General features: G+C 47.3%; 1 protein-coding gene across 22 annotated transcripts in view; it reads right to left on the reverse strand.

Annotated features, from left to right (window-relative positions):
- Positions 1-26,219, reverse strand: part of KALRN (kalirin RhoGEF kinase) — a 617,732-nt gene that overhangs the window by 337,697 nt on the left and 253,816 nt on the right. For all 22 annotated transcript variants that reach the window (XM_019738972.2, XM_019738955.2, XM_019738953.2 and 19 more), the window contains exons 7-9: positions 14,877-15,068; positions 11,056-11,187; positions 7,276-7,506 (exon numbers count right to left, since the gene is read on the reverse strand). In XM_019738972.2, coding sequence (XP_019594531.2) covers positions 7,276-7,506; positions 11,056-11,187; positions 14,877-15,068 — 555 coding nt within the window. The remainder of the gene's footprint in view (positions 1-7,275; positions 7,507-11,055; positions 11,188-14,876; positions 15,069-26,219) is intronic.

The raw sequence follows: 26,219 nt of genomic DNA on the forward strand, positions 1-26,219 counted from the left end.
CCATACTTTTCATCACTAAGGCTTGAATCTCGGAAGCCACAGGTTCTCAAACTTTAGAATGCCTAAAATCACCTGGGGTTCTTTTTAAAACATAGGCTCCACTTTACCCACACATTCTGAATCAAAATGTATGGAACAGGACCAGATCATTTATTTTTAACACACTCCCCAATCAGCCCAGAGGATTTTCACACTTTGAAAAATACAGTTCAACGTTCACACTTGACACCTCTCTTGTTTTCTGTAACAAAATGGACAGTGATTTCCAGTGACTTTTTCCATAAATGCTTTCAAACCTCCCCTTGCCCCCTCACCCTAGTTTATGCCTTGTGGACACACCATGACTACGGCTCCCCGGGTCTTCCCACTCCAACCTAGCCCCCCGCTGGTACCTCAGACCTTCACGCTGACGGCTTGTTTCCTCTGCTCAGAATCTTTCAATGGCTTCCTACTAGTTATAAGTGTGAGTCTAAGATCCTTCACCCAGTATTCCAGGCTCCAGAAATAGCATGTTGAGGTCAAGAACATGCTGAGCACGGTGGTTATCAGAAAGAAGTGACCCTGGATGGTGACTATCTTATCATTTGTTAACATAATAATAAAAAAGGCATTGAGATCATTAAGGCATTTAACATTATGGTGGATCAAGGAAGCCCCGAGGCTCAGTAACTCCCGGGAAGGGACTTCGCACTGCCTCCCAGGTCCCATCAGCCTCCCAACCCCGCTCGGTGGAGGCACCCAGGTCCTGCCTGGAAGGTGCTCACGACGGAAGGACCACTCTTCAGTCAGAACAGAGTTTGCATTCAGAAAGTAAAAGTAAGCACCAAGGGAAAAGGCCATGATGAGGAAGGGAAGAGGGCATGGCAGAAAGTAGGGCAGAGAGGAACGCAGAATGCAGAGCGGCATAGGCGTCCATGAACTTACCAGGCAGGAGGGTCTGAGCATGCCAGAGGAAGCCTCTAAAGCTCACTCCCCTTGCCAATTCCCCCCTTGCCAACCTTGCCAGTTCCAGCTAGGGAATACATGGAGAGGGCTGGAACACACCCTTCAGGACCAGCCTCCTACGCTGGGGAGAGGGATTGAGGGCTCCCTGTAAGACCAGTACCACCAAAGAGGCAGACGGGAATGTTTCCTTATGTTCCCCAATCAGAAAGCAACCCTGACAGCACAGCCCTCCCTTTCTCCCCTTCCTGCGTTCCCAGTTCAGCTGAGCCTTAAGCCTGCTTTTTTGGGGCATTCACTCTGCCCAAAGACTCACCTATTATCTACTTGAATGGACTCGAATGACCGGAGTATAACCATCAAAAAACTTAATTGAGAACTTTCATACTGCTAAAGAGCACCATGGACAAATGGATATTATTCAAGACATATGCTACAAAGCCAAGCACCAGCAATGCCTTTTAACATAATTATGACTGTGAAAAACAAATGAGAATCGGTAGTGTCTGTTTAGGGAAAATTGGTGCCAGATAGATAACTCCAGAGGGCATTTTCTAATGACAGGACAGATGGAAAGAGTGCTTGGGTGTGAGTACGGCTGTCTGTTGGTCTTACTGGTAGTTGGAGCATGAATCGCAGGTGTCAGAGGCTACATAACCTTGGGCAAGTCTCATTCTTTGGGACCAAGTAATCCATCAGGGCCCTTTGAGCCATGACACTCCATTAGTAAACTGTAAACCCCTCAAGGGTAGGGCTGTGTCTCTCTGTATTTCCATCACCTAGCATAGTACCCAGGAGTACCCAGGGCATAGCAGAGTGGCTAAGAGCATGGACTTAATGGTTAGGTGGACTTAGGTTTGAATCTTGTTCTGCTAAACTAAACGGCAAGTTTACTTAACCTTTCCAAATGTCGATTTCCTCATCAGTAAGACGGAGACCAAACTATCACCTGTCTCATAGTGCTGGAAGATTAAATAAGAAAAGGTACATGCAGGGAGTAGAAGTTCAATCATACTCACTCATGAAGATGATGACGCCTGAGCTTTGAACAATGAAACTTTTATAGACACATTTAATGCCAGTAACAAAATCTCAGGGCTGGAATCCAACCATCACTCTGATGTTTGAATCCTCTCCCCAACGTACCCACCAAGTCACCATTAGCTCAGATTGAATGGTTCCCCCTTACGTCTGTTCCCAGGTCTATCTGGGACTACACCCTGAGCTTTTTCCTTTTTAGATGCTTTAATCCTTGCTTCTTACAGGGAGAATTAATTTCTGGGTGCACCATCATTCTGGACACTGTTTTCTAACTAATCGTTCTGTGTGTAACCCAAATGCCCATTTTTTATTATGTAAAATTGTCAACTGGATTATACCAGCCCAAACTTTAGTATGATTAAGGGGCTACAGTCACTATCGTTAGTAAAAGATTGAATAATTGGAGTTTAAAAAAAAGTTATTCTCAGATCTTTTTTTATTCTCAAATCCTTTTTACACATTCCTAGGCAGGCAAGAGCTGACATAGTAAAAGCTACAACATTCCATGTGAGGCTCCAGTAAAACTGATAGAAACAGGTGTTATGTATTTGTAACAAAAACTATGGGCTTCAATATTAATACATTTGTTCACAATGGAAAGTCACTGAGCCAGATAAATTCTGCCATCACTGCCCTCACCAGCTCACCTGACTGGACGGTTTACAAGGAAAATATAGTATTTTTAAGGGAGGATATTGGAGCCTCAAATGTGTCACTGTCCCACACGTACCACCAAGATCACTCCTTCCAACCTAACCCCACCCCTCCCCCCACCTTTGCTGCCAGGAACAGGCACCCAGTTAGACTTCCTCTTCCTGGTCTCCTGGCTATACCCTAACTCGCTGCTCCCTGGCCTTCCCCAGGAACACCATCCCCATCTCCTGTGCCTGAGCTCCAAGGACCAGTGCAAATCTCACCCCAACCACAGGGAACTTCCTCTGCTCTGACTCCACCAGCCATGGTTGTTCTGAACCTACATAGCTACGTGTCATTCATATGTCCCAACTCCTAGCACAAGGCTGTGCGCACAGCAGGTGTTCCAAACACTTCACAATTTATTCTTGCACAAAATGGAGAGACAAAAAGAGAGAGGGGAGGCAGCACCTGATAGCCTGCAGAGAGTGCTCAAAATGGTTGCTCGGACGACAAAGTGATGGGCTAGAATTTGCATCTAGCAGAAAGAGCAAGACTCTAGCTACCCCCTCTTCTCCTCACCACAGAGTCAGGTCTGTCTGGGCTGGAAGTAGCCCTTTGCATCCATGGGAAGCCGCAGGAGTTCGAGGAAAAGAAGAGACAGAAGGTGGAGATGGGTGGGTGCACGCTTTTTGCTACTGTTCAGTACTATCCACTCTAAAACAATAGTATTAAAAATTATTCCATGAACAATAATATGGCAGGTGTGACCCATTCATGCTTTTCTGCAGCCTTAATGAACCCAAATTCAGTTTGATCCCTAGAGATTTATTTCCACTGCCCCAAGCCCAGCAGGAAGAGAAAGCTGAGAACACCCGTGTTGGGACCCCGGGGGGGATACCCCCGAGATGATGTGTCAGGCCAACTCTGGCTGCAGATGCAAAAAACGGAATCTTATTTCCACTGCTATCTTTGGTTGTCACCTCTCTGCTTTGAGCCCTAAAGGGCAAAGTTTTCCTACTTGGGCAAAGACCACCCCCTGAAATGGGAATGGGGCAGGGAGTCAGGCAGGCCCCGTCTTTTTCCTCTCTGTCTCTCTCCTCACCTTCCTCTTTTTCTTTCTCTTCCCATGCCATGTATGTCTGTTTTCTACTCTCTGTCTTCAAACCTTTCTCTCCCCTTCTCTCTCTTCCCCCATCGTCTGTCTCTGTCTCTCCCTCCCGGTTTCAGGGTGTCTGTATCTGTCTGTCTGTCACTCGCCCCTCTATATGAAGTATGCACGTGTGTTTCCGGTCTCTCTTCCAGTTCTCCTTCTCTGTCTCCCTGGCTCCTCTCTCGAGTGGCTTTTCTGTAGGGCACCCGGACTGGGAGCCAGAAGACCCAGCTTCTTGTCCTAGTACGATCATTAAGTGGCTGTGTGGTATGGCCAAGTGACTGTACATCTCTGAGCCTCAATTCCTCAACCATAGAGTAGGTTAGACTGGATGCTGTTCCAACTGCTGACAGCTCTGAGACTTTATCACTGTATGAAATGGAACTCAGCAGGCCCATGAAACAGTTGCTGCTGTAGAAAGCAGGGGAATCAGGCTGAGGGTCCTCAACAGCACAAGCCCCAGGGGGCGCCCAAGTACCACGTAAAGAGGACGCGACTGCCAACCCAGGGAACACTGAGGGAGGATTTTCCTACATGCAAGGCAGGCATGTCGTAAAGCCCTGTACTTGCATATCGTTCAGTCTCATGAGACAGGCACTGTGATCGTTCCTACTGTAGAGGGAAGAAACTGAAGCACCAGAGGTGAAGCAACCTGCCCAAGGTCACACAGGCAAGGCTTATCAGAGCAGGATTGAAACCCAGGCTATCTGACTCTGGAGCCCATGCTCTTATCTGTGATTCTGCATTGTCCCAGCCACTGATGCTTGCTCACAAGCTTCCCACTGAGGCTGCTGAGTAAACATCTCTGGAACCCTAATGTGCTCAGGAGTCTTGAATCCAGACCATACGGTTCAATCAATTCTCTCCTCCTTCAAGACACCAACTCTGACTTCTCATGCCTCTGCTTATAACTCTACTGTTCCATCAATACTCTACTGCCCTGCACACTGGAGAGGCCCAGGCTTTCTGAATAACTGTTGAGCCACCAGGGTACTTCCTGAGCACAGAGGGTATGTCGCTGTGTCCCTGGGCTGTAACATCTGGAACTCTCAAGACTTTCACATCACAGTTGCTGCAGGTACATTCCAGCTACTCACTGGCAAGTACTGGATGTGTTGGGAGGGAGGGTTAAATGGTGCTCACTTTTCAGAAGCAGAAACTGGGGTCCTCCAATGATAATTTCAGCTCCTGTCAGCAGATACAAAGAGAACCCCAGCTTCACACCAGACGAAGCTAAGAGCTGTGAGGGGCACAGGGAGGAAGAAGCCATGGCTTCTACTCTCAGAGAAATACTGGAATAAAAGAGATGAAACATGGAAAATCAAAAACAATAAACACATAAAATTTCTGGGAGGCAGGAGACCAAAGTCCAAGTCCTTCACTCTAACTATTGTGTGCATTACGTCCAGCACCTTCTAAAGAACCAGCTTAGAAAGCTATCGGGCACTAATGGTTGTTTGGGTGCCAGGCAAACATTTGAGATCACCGCCAGGCTTGGGAGCCCCTGCTTTCCACATTTTTCTTTGTGTATCTGCCCCAATGTCAGACACATGGTGAGACAGAGAGTGAGTGGGACAAGGGTGAATGAAGTCATGTTCCCAGAAATCATATTCACATCTCCTGAAATGGAATTAACCATCCTGGGGAATTCAGTTCTCATGGGAAATCCAAACCCCCATCACATTCACTGCATAATCGTCTGCTTGCTCTTCCTTGGTGCCAACAATCTGATTTGCACAGTAGAGATGAATTAATGGGGTGTCAATTCCAGAAATGCTCTCATGTTTAAGAGCATGATTACAGAATAGTCACAGGTGTAGTCTTATTATACCTATTCCTAGCTTTACTGTAGATGTCATGGTGGCCATGGAAAGTCTGAAACACGGAAACTGTTGTTCCCAGATAGTCCAAGTCTGGATGCTGCCCTCCTGTTGGGGGCCTTTCACCCATCCTCCTCGCAGCCCCCCTGCCCCTTTCCCCTGCCCATCCTAGTACAACAGCCATGAAAACATAAGAAGGGCAAAGAGCACATCAAAGAAGCTTTATAATCCATAGCCTGGATTATCTCTGCAAGTCATTCAGAGTTCACTGAAATAGTGACACCCCTCTGTGTGCCTGCAGAGGCTGGCACCTCCTTCACCTCAATCACAGACGGACTCCATGCTCTCCTGTGCTCAGGGATGATATATTTCTCTGGACAGCTCCAGATGGCAGGAGTAGGCAACTGATTTATTTGCTTCTCCATTCCCAGCAGGCCCCACAAGGGTTTCGGAGCTGGGGCCAGCACGTAAGCAGTGCCCATCTCTCCTGAGGCTGAGTCTGAGGCCGAGGCATTGCCTCTGACGACTCAATCACTGCCTCAGCTGAGGAAAGGGAGCTGCAAGGGAGTTAGGGCAGCCTGAGAATGGGGGACACTCCTGAAGGCTGGTCTACTCCTGGGACTGACTGCACGGCGAATCCCCCGACCCAGAGGGTCTCACAGCTAGCACCCGGCCTCTCCAACAACAGCTGTGAAGGGAACAAGTACTGCCAAAGAAACGTCCAGCTGGCTCTCAACTGTCCACGTATATTTTGATAGTTTTGGATTGTACTTGGTCAATACCACAGAAGATAGAGAAGGAGAGTGAAATGTTACTTTCCACGTGTAATTTCGAAATTGTGTGAGGGTCACAGAAAAGTCTAGTAACACAAGTGCCCCACCCCTGCCTGTCACTGTGAACCAGCCGGGAGATGAAGCGAAGCCTCAATCTCAGTCCCCAGCTCCCACCTTGCTCCCCACCCCTAGTGTAGCCGTCCTGGAGCAAAGTCCTCAGGAGTCTCCAGGGAGACAGAGAAAGTATGAGGGGAAAAGAATGGGTTATTTCATCGAAAAGGGCATTTGTGGCAAGGCTGTCATTTTAAAGTCAGAAACAGAACCGTATCTTCATTATTTGTGGTCAAGGAAAGAGCCATGGCTGGCAGAATAATGCAAAGAGGCATATTAAGCCAGAAGTAACCTCTAATTATGGGTCATACGGTCATCAACAGCCCATGTTTTAAATCTGGTTTCCCAAGTCCAATCCTGCCAACGAATTCCCTAAAGGCCACGAAATCCCCCACTCTAGCAGGCCACCTGCATCCCTGGTTAAGTAAGTAGTGAGCTGATTTTATGTGAGGTCCAACCCCAACAGTGCTCAGATAACCCCCCCGCAGGCTCCCGTGTTGTTCAGAAAGCTCATGACTGAGTGAGGGTCAAGCTCTCCCCAAGGAAAACTGTGTCATGTGACTGCAAGGAATTGCTATCCTCAGACTGAGTGTCCCTTCTCAGTACCACAGGGTGAGAAGGCGCAGTCTAGACAGCTGCTCGGGGGAGAAGCATGCATTTAACAAGTACAGACAGCATTTTTAGCTAGGGGCGGACCTGCCCTCTTCCCTCCGTAAGTCAGACGTTCCCCGGCCTGAGCACTGAGGCCAGGGGCCCAGCCATCGGCCTGCCTGGCATGGATGCCGGATGCGGGGCCTGTTACCTGCTGGACGTCCTGCTGGAAGACGCAGAGCTGCAGCCGCTGGTGGAGCCGCACCTTGCGGTGCTGCCAGATGCTGTCGAGGCGGCGCTGGTGGTGCAGCACCTCGTGCACCACGTCGAGCACCTGGTGCACCGCCTTGGAGTAGTTGGCCGTGGCCGTGAGTGACTCAGAGTTGCCTGGGCTCAGGGGGCGCTGCAGCACGTCCAGCAGTGCCTTGCCGTCCTGGCTGACCTGTGGGACGAAGAGACGGTCAGGTCAAGGGAGAGAGCGGCGGGCAGGGCCCGGAGAGACACGGAGGTCTGCCCAGGGGTCCCCAGCTAGGACGAGGAGTCTCAGTCCCACCCAGGCCCATGGCAATCAAGGAATGTGCCAGCCAGGGCTGCCAGGGTGCCCAGCCCAAAGCCCAGGAGGCCAGAGCACCCCAGAACCCTGGAGGAGAGGAGCTGCTGGGCAGCAGGCAGTTGCCTTTGCAACTCCTGAATCAGTGTCTCTCCCCCCTTGAATTATAGCTTCCAGAAGGCAGGGACTCGGCCTGGCCCACGGTCTCCCCATCAGCTACAACAGAACCTGGCACAGAGTACTTGATAGATATCCTGACTGACTCACTGACAGGTCAGGCAGCAGAACTCCTTTTCAGAGATGAAGCTGAATATATGTCGACACCATAAACCTCTCCCCCTCTTTATTTTTTACCTTCTTCTCCCTGGCACCAAACTTCTAAATATGTGACCATCAGGCAACTTACCTAACCTCTTTGAGCCTCAGTTTCTTCGTCTGTAAAATAGGGATAGTAATGGCATAGAGTTGTGGGGAGGATTAAATGAGTTTGCACAAGTGGGGTGCTTAGAATGGAACACAGCACATAGGGGTGGTTACCATTCTATTAGAAGCAGCAGCAGCAGCAGCAGCAGCAGCAGCATTTCTCTCTCCTGTCTTATTTCCTTGATATTTTCTTTCTTTTCTATTGATCTTTCATTTGCTCTCCTTCTATACAACCCCCTTTTGTCTCCTGAAAGTGGTAACATTCTTATTTTTCCAGAATATGCAGAGTAAAGGAAGGACCTTTAGATTGTGGACACACCATCCATGTCCTGGGTTCCCCAACACTTACCCTGAGTGGTGAGGCCAGTGAGGGGGGGACGTTCCTTATCATTCTTCATTGGAATTCTGGCACAATTATGGGCACCAAAAATTCTGGCAAGTGGCATCATATGATTGACACCTGTGGCTCTCCAATGCTTGGCAGAGTACCTAGTAGAGCATGTGTCTTTCCAATCTAAAACAGTAGTAACTGGAGGATTGGTGTTGAAGAATTGAAAGACCCCATATTAATTTGGTTAACAATGAAATCCCAAGTTGGTTTGCCATTGAAACGGTGTTTTCCTACCAGCAAGGAGCAGAAGGTGTGTTCTCGCCTCCAGCCTTGTGGCATGAATGCACAGCTGTTTGCTGGGCTAGCAGCCTCCCCCCACCCCACCTTCACATCCTGATAATAGCTTGGCTGGGGGTCCAGGAACACAGGAGCTGCTGTTGCTCCCCCATCGCATAAAGCTCATGGGTTGGGGTGTGATTCAGAGGAACACTGATGGAATGTGCAGCTGAGACAAGGGAGAAAAACTGGCTGGAGGAATACGGCCAATTTAGGTGACCGTCTCAAGCCACCCCATCCCAATACACGCTTGCCTCCCAACGTGTATTGCCAGGGGAGGGGGAGAGGAAGTATCCTATAAATAATACAGAGGAAATGCCCTCCAGAGACATGAGTAAGACAAATACTGTGGGGCCAAACCCAGGAGAGCACTCCTCAGGGCATTCTGAGCCAAGGCTGTGCTTTGGCACTGTGCGATGACCAGGGCAGGGGGGTCGGAGGTGGAGGGCCACGTCCTGAAATCCACATCAGCATGAATTCCAGTTCTCTGCCTCAGTCTACATCTGAAGGAGGCAGGGGCAGCCCACTGGCCTGTGGGAATGTCTACATCCCACAATGCCTGAGAAGGAATGGCGAGAAATACTGTCTCTATTTGTTATTACACTCACACCATACCTATTGGACGTGTAAGTGCAATATTGATCTCATTTGTATATGCTATTGTATATTTTATAAGTATTACATTTAGAGATTCTACCCGTGGGCAGAGGCACCGTTCTAAGAGAAAGCCTTGGCCATTTGGATCAGAGCTGATGAGATCAGATTTGGCTCACACACCCTCCTCTCTGCCTCCTATAATGACAAAACCTGTTACCATTTTTAGCACTTATTTCTTGTCAGGCACTGGACCGAGTGCATTACATGCATTGTTTTGATTACCCTTCAAATTCCCCTACGAGGCAGCTGTGATCGCCTTCATGTCACAGAAGGAGAAACTGAGACTTAGAGTGGTGAAGTCACTTGCCTGAAGTCACACGGCTGGCGAGGAAGCCACGATCCACACTCAGCTTTGACAGTAGCAAAAACCCTTCATCTCACCCAGATGACCCTGACTCTTTGACTTCAACCTGTACCACACGCATCTGGGGTAAATATTTACTCAAATGTAGGTTCCAGGTCCCACTTCTTGACATTCTGATGTAGACTGGGGTGTAACCCAGAAATCTGCACCTCTAACAAGCAAGTCATGTGAGTCTGGTGCCTTGCTTTGAGCGACACGTCTCTAACTCAGTTTGCCCCAGAAGAAACCCATGGGCCGCGTGTGAATTCACTTACCCCTCCACATCCAGCTTCCTTAACCAGCCCATCTCTTTACGTCCCTCAGCCCCCGCCCCACCCTCAGAACTCATGCCAGTTAACAAACCTCCTTACTTGTATATGTCCACACAGATGCCCCTACATGACCCTTTCCTTTTACTTAGAAAAGAACAAGGACAAGAAGTGTTTTTCCCCTTCTTAACTTTGTACCAGGGCCCCGGCCTTTGATTTTTCAGTGGGAGAGTCTTTTAGTTTGTCCTTCACTTCCATGGCAGCTTCTCACTCCTGCAAACACTTATCTCTACCCGGTGGTGAGTTTTCACCTCTGGACCTTCTTGTGAGAAAATCAGTATTTTTTGGATGAGTTGCTTCACAAAAGGGGTATGTCATGCAAGGCGTCCGGCGGGGTCTCTGCTCCCGCTCCCCACACAAGAACACAGGATATGGTGAGGCCAAAACGGAACACCCACGGAGCCATAGGTAGGGGAGTCATACCACCATATTCTCGCTGGCAGCATCCACCTTTCTGCAATCCACGCTTGCCAGCCACCATCTTCTGGCTAGCCCCCATTTTCCGTTAGCATAGCCACGCAGTTATATTAGTGCAATAGCTCACGGGTTACAGCTGATGGCCATGCAATCACAGTTGATGGCCATTTACTACCTGAGCCAGTACCTTTCCACGTGAGGCCGAGAGCCTGGAAACTGCTCTCTGGGGCTCTGTCCCCACAGGGTAGCAGGCTGGTGTGACCAGCCAGAAAGCCAACTCCAGAGGAGCAAGGTGTTGCTTTCTTCTATTCCTCTCCAGAGGAGCGAGCCCAATCGTCACACAAGGTGAGGTGTGTGTGTGTGTGTGTACACACACGTACATACTCACGCACCAAGGGGGTGCCTGCTGATGGCTCCATTTCTCCTGCTTCCTGGCTGGAGACACTATCATTCATAGATCGAGGATCTTAAAGATGTCTCCCAAGGGAGAAAGATGGCTTTTCTTCTTAGTCCAACTAGGCTATCCCACAGTGTACAGGCAGTGCTCTCGCCACCCACCCATACACATACATGCCCAGGGTGCCTGGGTCCTGCTTGGCTCTCACCTCTGTGTAGGCCTGGGTCACCTGCTCATACAAGGACTGGTGGTGGTGGATCGCCAGCTCCAGGTCCTGCATCTCGGATGGCAGGCCACCTTCGCTGCACATCTTGCACCAGGCGTCCACTCCTGACAGGAACTGGAAGGAGATGGCAGCTGGGTCAGTGTGGGAGCACTGGGGGTGGGCAATGGGCACATTATGTGGGCACCATCAGATACCTTCGGAAGAAGCATCAGGATCTCTGGAAGCCTTCAGAGACCACTGCAGAGGGTGGAGTTTTTTCTTTAATTTTACAAACACTAACTGCATGCAAGGAGTCAGACCCACGATCTCTTTAGGAAGTGTGGTTTCCACAGACGAAGATGCCTATTATGAAACTGCTAGGGGGTGGGAGCCGTCTGCATGTTCAACAGGTTATACCCACACGTTGGCTATAAACTGCAGGTGTGCAAACAGCTCACCATGTAACACGTACACATTAGAGCTGCTTGTCCTAGGCACACTCGCAGGCACAGGTGAGGGGCTGCGTGTAATGGAATGAGCTGTTTCCACACATGTACTTCCTGGTGTGTGCACTGAGTTGTGAAGAGGAGCAAAGAACACGGGCCCCTCGGCCCCTTCCTGTCCCAGGGAACTTGCAGAGACCATTCCCACACGGGACGGGGCGTAACGCTCAAGGAGATCCCCAGTACTGGATCGGTATTCTTGGAGGTGGAATTGGGGAGGGGCAGCTTAGGGGGACAGACTGTATTGTGCCCATGGTGGCAGTGGCTCCTGGGATGTGACATATCGATACAGCTCTTGACAGATATAAATTATTTAAAAATTCAAATCAACAACTGTAGAAGACTGTGGGTCTCTGTGCACAAAGGATGAGCCAACTGAAATTGCTCAGATTTATTGGGTAGAAAAGTACACCTTTAAAATGCAAATAATCCTTCACCCAACAGCCTGGAATGGTTCTGTCTGTGATTCCTCTTGCCTGGATGCACAGCTCCATTTAAATTAATTGCCTAAATACCTTTTATCTCATTGCCTAGAACAGCCCATATGAGGACAATAAAGAGCTGCCTAAATAAATGCATTGAAAAAAATCGCTTTGAATTTGTTGTTTGGTGTGTGTGTGTGTGTGTGTGTGTGTGTGTGTGTGTTTTCCCCCTAGCTAAAAAAGAATAATGGTTTTTGAGTATCCCTGAAGGTCTGGCAATACCTGAGGCAATTGAATTAAAAATAGATACAAATAAAATTGTAATCCTCATCCAAACTAAGTCAGAAAACATCAGCGAGATGTGGACCCCTCCCGCTGCTCTCAGTTCCGGCACTACATTTTCTAAACTGCTTGAGTTCTAGTCTTGATGTCACCATCAGCTTTCAGTCCCTGGCCTGTTGGCTGTTGTGGTTGATTTTACATTCTATATGTTTGGGTTTGTTTGTTTTTTTAAATCACATTAGACATCTCTTAACAATTCTGAAAGAGGGCTGGGTGCTATTCAGTATCAGACTGCACTTGTACTTGGTAACAGCTCAGAAGCTTCTTTGCTCCACCAATAACCATCTTACAAAGGAACCCGAAAGCAACTTGACCCTCATGTGTCAATTGTGACAGGAGCACCTCTTTAACGGCCTTGCGATTTCTCTGTGATACTCTGAGCGTCCTGTGGCAGATCCCACAAAACGATGAGCTCAAGGCAAAGAAGACAGAGAGACAGAGACGGAAGCCTTAGGGCTCCCTTGCCAATCTGGATAAACTTTGAATAAAGTGTGCAAGTGACAGAGTTGAAACCAGAACAGGAGATTAGACATGAATGTTCTCATGATCCTAAGAATGAATCAGTCACTATCAGTCATTACCACCATCGTCTTAAAAAGCAAACAAAATAACCACTCGATGTATAGGGCTGCCCTTGACTTGTAACATGAGCATTCTTGTCTTTGGGAAGGTCTCAGGGGGAAACAGGCACAGTGAAAGAAATACAAAATACCAGGATAGTATGTTGAACAAATATCATAGTAAAAGCTATCATTGAAAAAGCACATTAGGTACTTTACATGTTCCATTGCTAATCCTTATAGCAGCACTAGGAGATAGACGATTATCCCCATGTTAGAGATGAGGAAACAAGCTCAGAATGGTGAGGAGATTTGTCTAAGAGTGAATGAACAATGGAGCTGCAATTAGAACCTACATGTGTCTGGCCTCCAAGCCTAGACTCTTTCAGTTATCCCACACTACCTTCCATGTTAGGTGGGTAACAGAGGGAGCGATGTAAGGTATGACCTGTGCCCGCCCGACTGCATTATCCGTGAGCTACCCAAGTGTCACACAAAGAAAGAAATTTAGAGGTTAAGACCACAGACTTTAACGTTAGATACACCTGGGTTGAAGTCCCAGCTGCCCATAGATTGTGTGAATTTCAAAGTAGTAAATATTTAATAACCAGCATATATGTACACACACACACACACACACACACACACCAACATACATGTGTACTGTAAACTTTACTAACATAAAGGATACATAGCACATAATTTACACAGAATAATAACATATACAGTGCTCTTTATTGAAAATTCCACGCAGCCAATTGATTCTCACAGGATGCTATTGTATGTAAATGACACACTGGTATAGTTTCCACAGGAAAGCTGGTTGATATTTTCACTTATGTTGGCATAAGACAAAAATGAAAATACCGTTAAGACTTATGTCAGAACATTACTCATTCATCCATGCTATGAGAGACTTCTTTGCTGAATGGAATAATAGTTTTTGAATGCCAAAAAATATTTCCTCAATTTTGTGTGCCATTTACAATGTAAGAGCTATAGACAAGACACATTTTTAAGTTTAGTCAGATTTTAAAATATTTTCTCCCTCATTTTTTTAAAGACTCTGTAGACAATCAATAAAACAATAAATCAAGCCTCGGTGTGTAGCATTTGATGATTTCCATGGTGTCAAACTCCTGCCTTGATCTATTTCAAGCTACCAATGTGACATCACCAAATGTGGAATTAGGAAGAGACGATTGGTAGGACACACTGTACAGTATTTGCACCATACAGATAAATAGATATAAATAACCTCAAGAACCTAGATATAAAGTGTAGCAAAATAATTAGGAAGTAATGAGTTCTGAGTATTTATTGTTGTGAATATGACATATTTCACGTAAAGTCAGTTTTAAGTAATGTCTATATTTAACCAGCTCACAAAATTCCTGAAAATTTAACAATTGGCTCTCCATGATCTGGTTAGAGCCAGCTCCAACGCACCACTGGGTCTTAGGCAAGTCTCTTAATCTCTGAGCTTCAGTGCTCCTCTCTGTAAAATGGGTTAATAATGTCACTGGTCAATACCAGTAAGCAAATGGCAACAAATAATTATTATTGCTATGGACTGTATTATGGTTGGATCATTATTATCCATAGCAAATGCTTCATGTAAAATTAGTTTCCCCCTGCTCTCAGCACTCAATGATCAGTTTACTTTCACCCCTTTGGTCTCTGTATGCTCAGGGAATGCAAATGAAGCAATTAACACACACAGGCACACAACTATAAACTACCCGGCAGAATGTAAACAGCCTCTGGGTTCCTTCTTGTTTGGATGATAAACAAAGCCATCCGTGTTTCTTTATGTACACAGGGGCCATGTAAGTGGTAGAACACTGGTTACTAGTGCAACTACTCGGCAAGGTCTTCAGTGTTTTCCAAAGAGGGGAGGGTCTCTCTACAGAAAGTGTACGCCCCTGTACCCTGCCCCTTGCCTGTCCCTGCACCTTTCCCACCACCAGCAGCCATGGCAGCTCCCTGGGCCTCACCTGCTCAGCCTTCTGGTGGAACACCGCAGACATGGCGAGGATGGTGCTGCGTTCGTCCAGGGCAGCTGCGAAGCTCTTCCACTCCTGGTCCAGCTGTGTGGAAATCTGCTTGATTTGCTGAGAGGCATAATGGCCAGCCTCAGAGAGGCGGGCAGCCACAGACATGATGCGGTTGATGTTGACATAGGCGTTCTGGAAAGAAAAGGGGAATGAGTGCTTCGTGGGGCCGGCTGAAATGGCCTCCACGGATCCCTTTCGGGGTGGGTGAGTATTTAGGGGAAGGCAGCTATCCCAAACAAAACATATGAGAGAGGCTGTGGAGGCCACACTAGTACATCCATGTTCGGGCCAAGGGAAGTCTGTGTCTGTGACATAAAATGTCAACAGATAGCAAGTACAGTGACTGAGGCCTTTCATTCTGGGGACCAGCCTAGCGTTAATAGTGCCAACTATTAATGCACATAAATGCAGCCACTTTACACGGACTGCCTCAGTAACCCTCACACTCATCTTACGAGGTCATGCCTAGGGGACAGCTTTTCTAACGGTTACTCTCCAGAAGTAAGAGCTCAGACGAGGGCCAACGTTGGAGGAGGCAAAGGTGCCTCTCTTGCTCAGGAGAGAGCTGGACCCAGGGCATTAGTGCCACCTACGACAGGGCAGTAAAGAGGGCACAGGGCATGTTACATCATAACTCTATCTTCCTAACACCAGGTGAAGACTTTGCTGCCTCCACGCCTTTCCCTCCGTCAAAAGCGCTGGGGCACTTGCCTGGGTTTAAATAGAGGGAGCAGTTGAACCCATATGTTTCCATGCTAAAAACAAGATCAATGCAATTGTCCCTACTTGACTTAGGAACACTTTCCCACGTGACCCCCACAGGCATCTGAGGGGTTCTCCTGGCCATGCTGACTCCTTTCATCTCGTGTTTTGTTCACACTCATTCCCATCCTTCATTGCCAATTAAAATGCATGACCACCATGTGTGTTGCTTCCTCCTAACCTAGCAGAAAACCCTCCAGGAGGGAACAAGGCAAGAGAGAAACCTCACAAACATAAGACAGTAGTGAGCATGGTTATTTTTAACTGCTACCGCCTATTAATTGTCTGAGGTGTCAAAACAATCAAGTAATATTGTGGCACCCACAGAGAGCTTTTCTCACACGTCTGCCTGAAGAAGGACGAGGGCGGCAGGTGGCTTGTACATCTTTGCTCTTTGTTACAAATCTTCTTGAATGATAATAAATGCTCTTCAACAACGGCATTTTCTCTTGATTCTATTACCTCAAAGGTAGCTCACTAACACTCGGTAAGTTTAATGAAGGTTCTTTAGTTTCCTTTCCTTCTTCCCTCATGGTCCCCATTCATCTTAGCTGTCTCTGACCTCAAACACGTCATCCCGAACCTGAGCCAGGTGGATAAGGTCTCTCTTCATTTAGAAGGCCTCTGTGGAAGTTTAAAAGGTTAAGTGACGTGCTTGAACACAAATCCATCCTGATGTCTAATGACCCCCATGCGTAATCTCTTTCTTTGGCCTGAGATCTTTCTGATTTAGTACATTTCCTTAAAAGTCTAGAATATTACTGACTCTTGGCATTTGAAATAATAATCCTTCAGAGATTTAGGAATCATTATCAGCCCTGTTTTCTGAGTTAGGACACAGATTCTACTCAAAATGAAACTCGACAGAACTGACAGGAAAACTAACTCTACACTTAGAGTTAGAAGGAAAGAAAAGGGGGGAAAAAGGCATGTACTGATTTTAAAAGTTCTGTCTGCTAAGGCAGTAACATTTGGATTCCCCCAAATTTCCTGCTTGTGTTGTCTTAGTTTGGGTTTCCCCAAAGCATCCCGAGACAAGGATTGAAGGCAGATCATTTATTCACATGTGATCCTAGGACGCACAGCCAGGGAGTGGGGAAGTCAAAGAGGACAGAGAGAAAAATGTTCATTAGTGGGTTACTGCTCTGAGCAACTGGGGGTCATCCCTCCTGCAACTTGGTGAGAGACTGCAGAACACACTTCTGAGCTGTCCCAGTGGGAGGGGAGGAATCTGGGGTATTTATGCACCAAGTCCCATCTCTCACAGTTGGAGGATCCTCCTGGAGCAACTCCTTGGCACTTCCAGCCTGACCTCCACACAGGCCAAACGTGGCCCCCACGTCAGAGAGTGGCACAGGAACCTGTCAGTGTGTATGGGCACCATCTACAGAGGACCTGCAGGGCAGGCTGACGGAATAAGGGTGGGACATTGGCAGTGCCCGATATAGCTGTCCTTCCAAACCGGATTCAAATCTTGAAAACGCTCCCCCGTCACACACATTTTTCCAGATCTATTAGGGTTGTTGGGTTTTCCTGTCTTGGGAAAGACCTTGTGTGCTTTGGCCAGATGGGAAAGAGCAAAAAGAACAGATGACTAGCCTGTCCCCAGGGTCCCGTATGTTCATCTTATGGATGCCTGGCCCTCTGTCAGCGCCTGTTTACGTTCTCCCCACAGGGAATGCAGGGAGGAGTTCTCTGAACACTGCTCACTTCTAGGAAGAACTTTCTAGCTATCAGAGATGTCTAACTGTGGCCGCCTTCTTGAGGCTGTTAACACCTTGTCACTCATTCAAATATTTATGGAGAGTGGGCCAGGCTCTGTGTTGGGGGCTTGGGAGATCAAAGAGAAATGAGACAGGATTCCAGCCCTCAGGGGCTCCCAGCTAAGACTTAAGAAAAGTCCTCAAATAACTGTAATTTAAAGCAAAATGAAGTAAGTGTATTGACAGAGGAAGAGGCAACTAGCTGTGTGGATGAGAGGGAAGGGACCTGAACCACAGGCCAGGGAAGGGGGGCACATTAGGAAGGGGCTCTCTGCACAGAAGGGGGTGGTGAGGCTGGCGGTCCTCCAAGGCCCCCCTCTACCCTTCAGCCTGTGATCATAAAGGAAAGCAAAAAACAAACAAACAAAAAAAGACCACAGCTTACATTCCACATTCGAGGGACTAGCACAGTAAATGCCTTTTTGTTTCCTTATCAGTGGGCAGAACAATGTCTTACTAAAACTAACAAATGATTATGCTTCACAAAAGAAGTAGAGGCAACGTTTCTCATAATAGAGGGACAGAGATATTGACTCATGAATTTGCTTGTTTTTGCCGCTACTGCCCCTTTTCAAATGAGCAAAACACTATAGGCAAGTCACATTGCCCAAGAGCATCATCACCATCTTCATTTTCCTTCAGCCTAGAACTTGAGACCAATGGGAAGAGAGATTCTAAATTGCAGCCACAAACCAAATGAAAAGAGGAACAGCAGAGAAGGTCTCAAACGACTTAAAAGGAAAGCACAAGATGAAAGTGCTGGAGGAAGTCTCGGTAAAGAGTGGTGTTTAGTCATCAGGAACAAATGGCCCACCACGACCTTTGGTCAACCCATCTGTGTGGATCCAATCTTCTGTGTCATTGTTTATGCCTCTGTTACAGAGCATTTGGGGACATGGTGTGCCCTGCGGATATGGCCAGCAGGGATGGCGGTTTTGACTCTTCCCAGCCTTTCCATTTCCCCAGCTGCCTCCTCCACTCCCTCCCACCTGCCCAGCCCTGCCATTTTTGCCAGCCTTAAATGCCCTTCTGTCTGCAGAGCTGTCCATCCGCCCAGGGCTCAACACCACTGGGCCAGGAGACATGAGTTCTGGTTCAGCCCAGGCACTCACTTGTCACTTGCTTCTTCTGTGCCTCAGTTTCCTCATCTATAAAGTGAGGACGTTGGGCTACATGATCTCAGACATTCCATTTGTGTGTAAGCAGTGTCTGCTCTGTATAACCCAGGCCTCTAGGTACATCCCCTGTTTACGGAGGGCACTCAGAGTGAATGTAGAGAGAACGCAGGTCAGTTTTCTTCTTTCTTCAGTGCCTGGGGCAATACTGACTAAATCGCTTCCCTTCCCCAAACCCTCTTTTGTGTCGGAAGTGGGTCATAAACTGAAGAAACAAGGTAATTCAAAGCTTTCAAGTATCCACGTGCAATGGGAAGGTTTTAAACAAAAGAGGGACATGACCTGACAGGCTTTCAAAAGATTGCTCTGTGCGCTAATGGGTTAGGAAGACGGAGTGCATGGCGGTGGCCTAAGAGAGGAGAGCAGCCCACCGCGGAGGTACGCGTAGCCCAGCATCGGTTGTCTGCATGCCTCAGCCCCTGGTCCTGGCTCTGCTCTCTGCCCTGTTGTGTGAGGGCCACAGCTGGAGCGGGGTGGCCCAGGGCCAGCTGCTCCCCTCCCTGTCTGCTCTTCAGCCCCTTCCCCTCAGCAGAGCTGCTTACACCCACCAGCCTCCTGGCCAGAAGTTAAAAACATAACTGGCCTAACATAATGCCGGCTTAGGGAGGATCGTCTTAAACCCTCCCCTCAAAACTGCTTTATTAATTTACCTGCCCCACATATATGTAGTGCCGCCAGTATGATTATCATTCTTCAAAGGATCGCGTAAGTCCAAAATGTAACCACCACCTAGCTTGCAGCATGCAGAGCACCCCAGCATGGTCTGTGGCTTCAGCCACCCCATCCTACCTCCCCGCAAAGGCTCTCCTCCCACCCACCATTTTGGTCACAAATGGGAAACATAACTAAATTCAAGCAAAATCTCGCTAACTCAAAGACACTGCCCCCACTTCTGTTGCCTACAAAATTCTGTTTTCTCAGTTCATTCCTGCCTTAATTAATTGGAGATCACAGGATGGAGAGACCCTTCTCCTAAGTTCTTGTTTCCTGCTGTGATTAACTGAAGTCAGTGGAGCAGAGTCATTCTCCTGAAAAGAATTTCTTGGCAGAACCTTGATGAAAGTTTTCAGCCCTGCCAAAGGTTTTGCACTTTGAACCTGGCTCCCGGTTGCCCAGACTGGCTATAAAAACATGCAAAGTTGCTTGCAGATAATGATAACTTTCCACTTAAAAACCCAGCTAAGTATTCTCTTTAAACGAAGTTTCTTATGTGATATACGCTGAAAGAGATACTAGTTCTTCTAGAAATAATCACTTGATGCAAGCTATCATTTTGGTGACCCCAAGCTCTGTCAGGGGTTGACTGTAGCAGTAGATTATTTCTGAATATGGGTATTATTTGAATTACGTTCACTTTACTCCTAAAAGCAGGGGTAAATTTTACACTTCTGTGGTCACAGGTTCCTACCCTGAATCAGAAACTCTATTCTGTGGGTTACATGAGACATAAAGCATCCAGTCCATTGCCTGGCATGTAACCAATAACTCAGAGACTGTCATATCTTTTCCCTCACCCAGTTCCAGCAGATTGGTGTTAACCCTCAAAATTAAATGCAAACTAAATCAAAGTATTAGTAAAAAGCATACCAAAAGAAAAACCTAGCAACTATTCCAACTAGAGGGAAATATTCCAAGCGTCCACAGTCGCACTGTATTTCACAGAGAGCATGCCACAATGTCCCCTACTATTCCTGAGAAAAGTCACTTTCCATGGGATCCAACCACCTGTGCCCAGCCCTACAGCAGGCAAAGCTGACCTAGCTGTGTATCAGACCACTGTCCTACACAACACACCCCCTCTGCTGGCAGAAATCAGAGAACTCCGAATCAGCCAGTGACTTACTCTGTGAGCCATGCCCATTCAACAGTGTTCTTCCATACCTTAAGTTGGAAAACTCGAGGTCTTTGTCTCTTGGGAAAGGCTTCTTAAGGCATCTCCACTCCCCTGGCATGCGTTAGCCATGCCCAAAGCGCCCAGAAGTGGGAATGTCTTGTCCTCATACAAGGAGACAGGCCCTTCTCCCTATCACTAACCATTCTGCAAAAGCCGGCAGAAGCTTCTTCCCCAGGCCGGCTACGGGGCCCTACACTTTGTCCTCCAGGGGCGATGTTTCTCACCTTCACCTCCAGAGAGGCAGAGGGGAGTCAGTGAAGAGTTGCCTCACCTCTGGGAGGGATGAGTTCTGAACACAGGGTTCTCAATTCCATTCCAGTTAACGGGGTTACAGCTTTGAAATCCTTATTATGAAAATGGAAGTTATGATCCATCATAGAAGGTGAGGCACAACCACCACCTAGGAGTCACCTTCCCGGAAGGATTCAGTTCTCTAGACAAGCTCTGGAGACCTTGACTCTCCAAATCCAAAAGTCAAGGGAGGAAGGCCAGGCAAACAACCGTCCAAGGGCCAAGGTACTTAGCAAAATCATTTGGGTCAAATGAAAACCAAATGTTAAATCAAAATGAAATACAAAATACATGAAAATAATATAGCCTCGGCTGAGAAAAACATTATGCATGCCAGGGAAGCACACCCAAATTTACTGATTGCTCTTTTTCTATCAGATATTCATGGTTGTGGGAACTTTACTTTAGGGTCATTTTTCTCTACTCAGTTCTCTTGTGTTGAGAGAAGCTTTAAAAAAACACACCCATATATATATTTTAAATAATGGATGTTCTTAAAACTATACAGAAGAAGTATACAGTATTTTATTCTCCAGCCCTTTCCTCCCCACTGAAGTTATTACATCAAAATATCAAATGCTAATAGGGAATTTATGTTTAACCTTTTACTTTTATCAAACTCATTCTTTTTATTGAGACACAAAGGTTCTTCCTAGTTTTTGTTTCCTCTGTAAATAATTATAGGAGTGTATTTAATTTCAATAGATTTGGTATTTTAACATTTTTAGTTTTAAAAATTATTTTAACGTAGCTTTAATTTTAATAGATTTGTTCAGGTTGCATTCCATGAAAGCTGTAATTACTCAAATTTCCCCATCTCTTTTTCACTTTGGTAAAGCTTGTAAAGTAAAATTTACATATAAGTGAAATAGGCAAGTTTTAGTGAGCCAATGCTGCTTTAATAAGGAAAGGAATATAAACACATTTTATTTAAAGTTTTTTAGAAGGCAAGTTCATGTAACAATTTCATTTTACATGAGAAAAAATAATAAAGCCCATACATTTCTTGAATCCACCTAGTAGGTACTTAAAAAGCAGTTAACTCAATAGAGTGGTGTGTTCAAAGTCACAAAGAGAAAGGCAAATTGGGACTAGATCCAGGTCTCCTGATTATGAGTTTGCATGACCCCTCTGCTTCTAGCTACCTTTTCTCATGCCCTGCACCTTATATTCATTTAAGTTTTTGTTCTGTCCCACTAAAAGAGAGCCATAAGGAGAAGTGTTTGGAGATTTTCCCACACAGCTTTCAGAGACTTCATCACATTCGACATCAGTAAGGAAACCAGAGGCCGTGCCAAGGCAATGGAAAAAGCTGAACCTCACTTCCTTTCTCCAGATGAATAATACCAAATGCATCGCTTACATCTTAGCTAGTACCCAACCCAGCTGGGGTACTGAAGCTGTTAAAGCATCAGCTAATGATTAATTACTTTAACATTACCATGTAAACCTGCGGATCCCACCTCGAAACATATGGACACTGGGATAGTAACATCTGGAATAAGAACTGTCCATGCTTGAAACTCTTCTACAACAGCTGAGATGTGATAAGCGCTAAATGAAACCTCCAACTTTCACCTCCCACAAACCACAGGGTGCCCTCTAGGGGGCCAAACAGGGCAGCTGATGGATGACTATCTGGTCAAGTCTGGCCAAACAGTAGGTCAAAGCATGTGGAAGCCATCTGTCATTGTCGGGCAGTGAGAGGAAAGGAGCTGGAGCAGCCCCGGTGCTCAGCAAAGATAACATTGGCTAGTGAATCCCTCTGCCCTCTCGCCTGGCTCGCTGTAGCAATCTTTCCTCCAGCAATTGCTTTACAAACCATTAAGCAGCTATGAAAACAAGCGCCTAGCCATATGTCCGAGGGCCAAGGAAACCCAGGAGCAGATTTAAGTCAAAGAAAAGCCCCTCTTTGTCTTCTGTCTCAGTGCTGAGTGAAACTTCCTTGGAGGGGGTGAGTATCTTTGCATGAGGCATCGTTGCAGGCTGGATATGGTGGGGAGGGGTGGGGACAGCTGGAATCAGACTCAGGGACACCAGCGGAAAGAGTAGTTGGGAACAATGCAGCTCTTCTGGGGTAGGATGCAGTCATTTCAGGCTGCCTGTAAGGTTAAAATCAGAGGCTGTAAGACTTCAGGAAAATGCATCCACCAGTATTTTCCTCCCTCAGCCCTTTCTCCTGCAGTATCTGGCTATTCAGGGCTTGGTCTGTGGCATCAGTACAACCTGGGAGCTGGTTAGAAATGCAGAATCTCAGGCCCCTTCCCAACATCCTGAATCAGAACCTGCATTTTAACAAGATTGTTCCAAGTGATACATCTGCACACTGAAGTTTCAGAAGCCCTGTAGATGGGAACTCTGAGGAGCTGCCCCCAAACAAGGAGAACTATTCCTTCTAACACTCTTGAGCCTGGCAATAATAACAGCTGAACATTTGCCAAGCATAACACCACGCCAAATGCTGTGCCGAAAACGCATGAGCACATCTCATCCTGACAGACTCCCTGGCGAAGGCACGATCATTATTCCCCGCTTACAGAAGCGCTGGTGCGGCTCTGAGAAACTGCCATCATTTGCCTACGGCTGCACGGCTAGGAAGGAAACACAGAGCCACAGTTAGCTGCTGTGCCCGCGCTCTTTCACACCATGCTGTTCCACTTTGCCATAAATGCCAGTGTCGTTGGACTGGCCAAGGATGTCCCTCAAGGGAAAGAGACGATGAGAAATTTCTCCCAAAGTTTTAAATACTCACACCCCAGACAAATAGGGCCCCTGGGGAGAGAATTCAATAACAATTTCTACATCTCTGAAGCCTCTCTGTTGGGGCCCTTGCCTTGCCCGTGGAATTCAGAACAGCCCAGGTCTGGAGTGGGCAGGAACCTGGCAGGTGGCTTCTTTTGTCCTCTCCCTCCCTGGAGCCATAATCGCCACCTATCTGTCCTAGGCCAGTCACCCTGGGGAACAGGTCCCAACTCCACACAACCACAGGAAAGCTCAGGATTAAGGCAACTCTTTGCCCCCTTAATCAATATCTTGCCTTATTGCTGGAGTCTTAAATCTCTATCCTATTTGTTTATTCAGCCAATCATTCAACAAAGCAAGGCACTGTGAAAGCGGGGAACAAGACAGATGGAGTTCCTCTGCTTATAATTTAGGAGAGGAGTCAGACAGTAAATTAATATTTACTCACTATTTCTTATTTCAGTGCTGTATAAACTATAGCTGAGAGATCGTGATCAGGTTGGGAAATGCTATGTAAGAAAGAGAAGTCAGGGCAGGCTGAGTCCTGAAGTCAGGCCGATACCTGAGCTTCTCTCTGAATGAAGTGAGACAGTGAAGGTAGGAAGAGGTTCCAGGTAGAGGGAACAGTGGGGGCAAAGACCACGGGGCAGAAATGACCTTGGAGGGTTCAAAGAACAGCAAGAAGCCCAAGGTGACTGGAGGGGATAAGTAGGTGACAGAAGCTGAGATTCAAGAAATGCCTGAGGCCCAGACCACGTAGAGCTTCATAAACCGTGGTAAGGGACTTCAGCTTTGATCCTGAGAACAGGAAGGCATGAAAGCAGTCTGAGTGCAGAAGTGACAGGATATGATGTCTCTTACACTTGGCAGGATACTCAGGCTGCTGTGTGGAGAACGGCTGGGAGAGAATAAAGGTAGGCGCTTCTACAATACCGCAGGCAGGAGCTGATGGCAGCTTGGACCAGGGTGTTGGCTGCGGAAGTGGTAACAAGGGGCCAGATGCCGGGTCTATTTTGGGGTTAGAACCACAAGGACTTGCTGATGGGACTCCTTTACCTCTTCCTTTTCTCTGGCTGCGTTGAACTGTGCCTTCTGCTTTTTTTATACTGCCCCCTTCCCATCTGCCGACCTGGTCCTCTCACTTCTCAAATATCCTGATTTGTGAAACGTCTCACCTAGATGTCTTTGCTCCGTCTGTGCCCAGCACCTGGTACTTCTCCTGGCTGGCTGGCACCCATGCCCCAGAATGGCATATGCAGTGCTGCTGCTTATTTATTACCAGTACTTCACATTTGCGTCATGCTGTACAGTTTAAGCCTTTTCGTGTACATTATCGCATCTGATGTGCTAGGTTTCATACACCATTTCATGGCTTTCATTTGGCTTCAGGAGACCTCAAAGAAGAGGCATGTGTCAGCTTTGGCTGCATTTCAGCCAAATTAACTCCCTGGTAGCTGAAGACCTGGCAGAGGGCAGACACTGGCTGCATGTATGTAGAAGTGTGTGGCTAAACTGAACTGCAAGGCTCAGGGGTTACACACCAAGAGGGTACAATCAATAACCAGGGGGCAAGGAACATGCTGACAGAAGGCCCCAGAGAGTAGAGAACTGAAGCCAGAAAAGAGGTACCAGGGCTGTGGGAAGAGAACTAGGAGTGAGCGAGAAGAGGAGGGAAATCTAGGACCTGTCAGTGGTGTTATGAGCAAGAGAGGACGCTGAACCAGACCAGTGACAGCCACAGGTCAGAAATCAGAGTGGTCAGCCAAGCCCTACAGGTTAGCTCAGAGAAGCCTTTCAGAAAGGACCCAGGCCAGGTGACTGGGCAGCAGGTGAGAGAAGCAAGCATCATGCACCAGAGTGATGCTAAGAAAGCACCTGCCTAAGCACAAGAAGCTTCCCTATGTTTCTTGTTTGAATAGGAGCCAGTCCTCAAAACATGGCTGATTAGAGACCTGTGGGGAAAGATTAAGGGCCACCTAGAGGGTTGGGGTGGGAGTAAGGAACTGGGAGTAAAGACAGATACTCTTTCTCCCTCGGTACTCCTGACCTTGAAGGAAAGTCCTCACCTCCAATTTCACAGGCTAAAGAGCCAGTAGCTTTAGAACCCAACCCCAAGGCAATTGTCAGATGGCTTATTTTCTTCACCCTGGACCGGTGATTCTCAATCTGTCTCTCAACCTTGTACAGATTTCCTGGGCTCCACCTCAGCACAGTTAAATCACAGTTTAGGGCAGCGGAGCCCAGATGTGGTGTTTTCTCAAAGCTCCCCAGGTGACTGCAGCGGGCAGCCCAGGTGGAGCACTGCTGCCTTGGCCACATGCACCAGCCTCACCAGGCTTAGCTCAAAGCACATCCTTCTCTCCTTAGGACAAGCTTAATGCTGACAATGGTACCCAGAGCAAGGATCACAAATGGATCGCGAGCAGATCAGAAAATAAAATCTAATCTTCCCACTGAGTTGGAAGAAAAGGGAAATTCCACCCACAAGGCTGTTTGTGGACATACAAACACTGCATCGTGGCCAACCTGATTAGCAAAAGCAGGTCTGGCGATGATATATGCAGTGTTGTACAAGCACAGTTTCCTCAGAAGGCCTGCCTTGGGAATCCCTGTGTTAACAGCAAATCCTGGATCACATTCATTCTTGTCAGGGAGG

The sequence above is a fragment of the Rhinolophus sinicus genome, linkage group LG01, assembly GCF_036562045.2.
Source record: "Rhinolophus sinicus isolate RSC01 linkage group LG01, ASM3656204v1, whole genome shotgun sequence".
NCBI classification, from domain to species: Eukaryota; Metazoa; Chordata; class Mammalia; order Chiroptera; family Rhinolophidae; genus Rhinolophus; species Rhinolophus sinicus.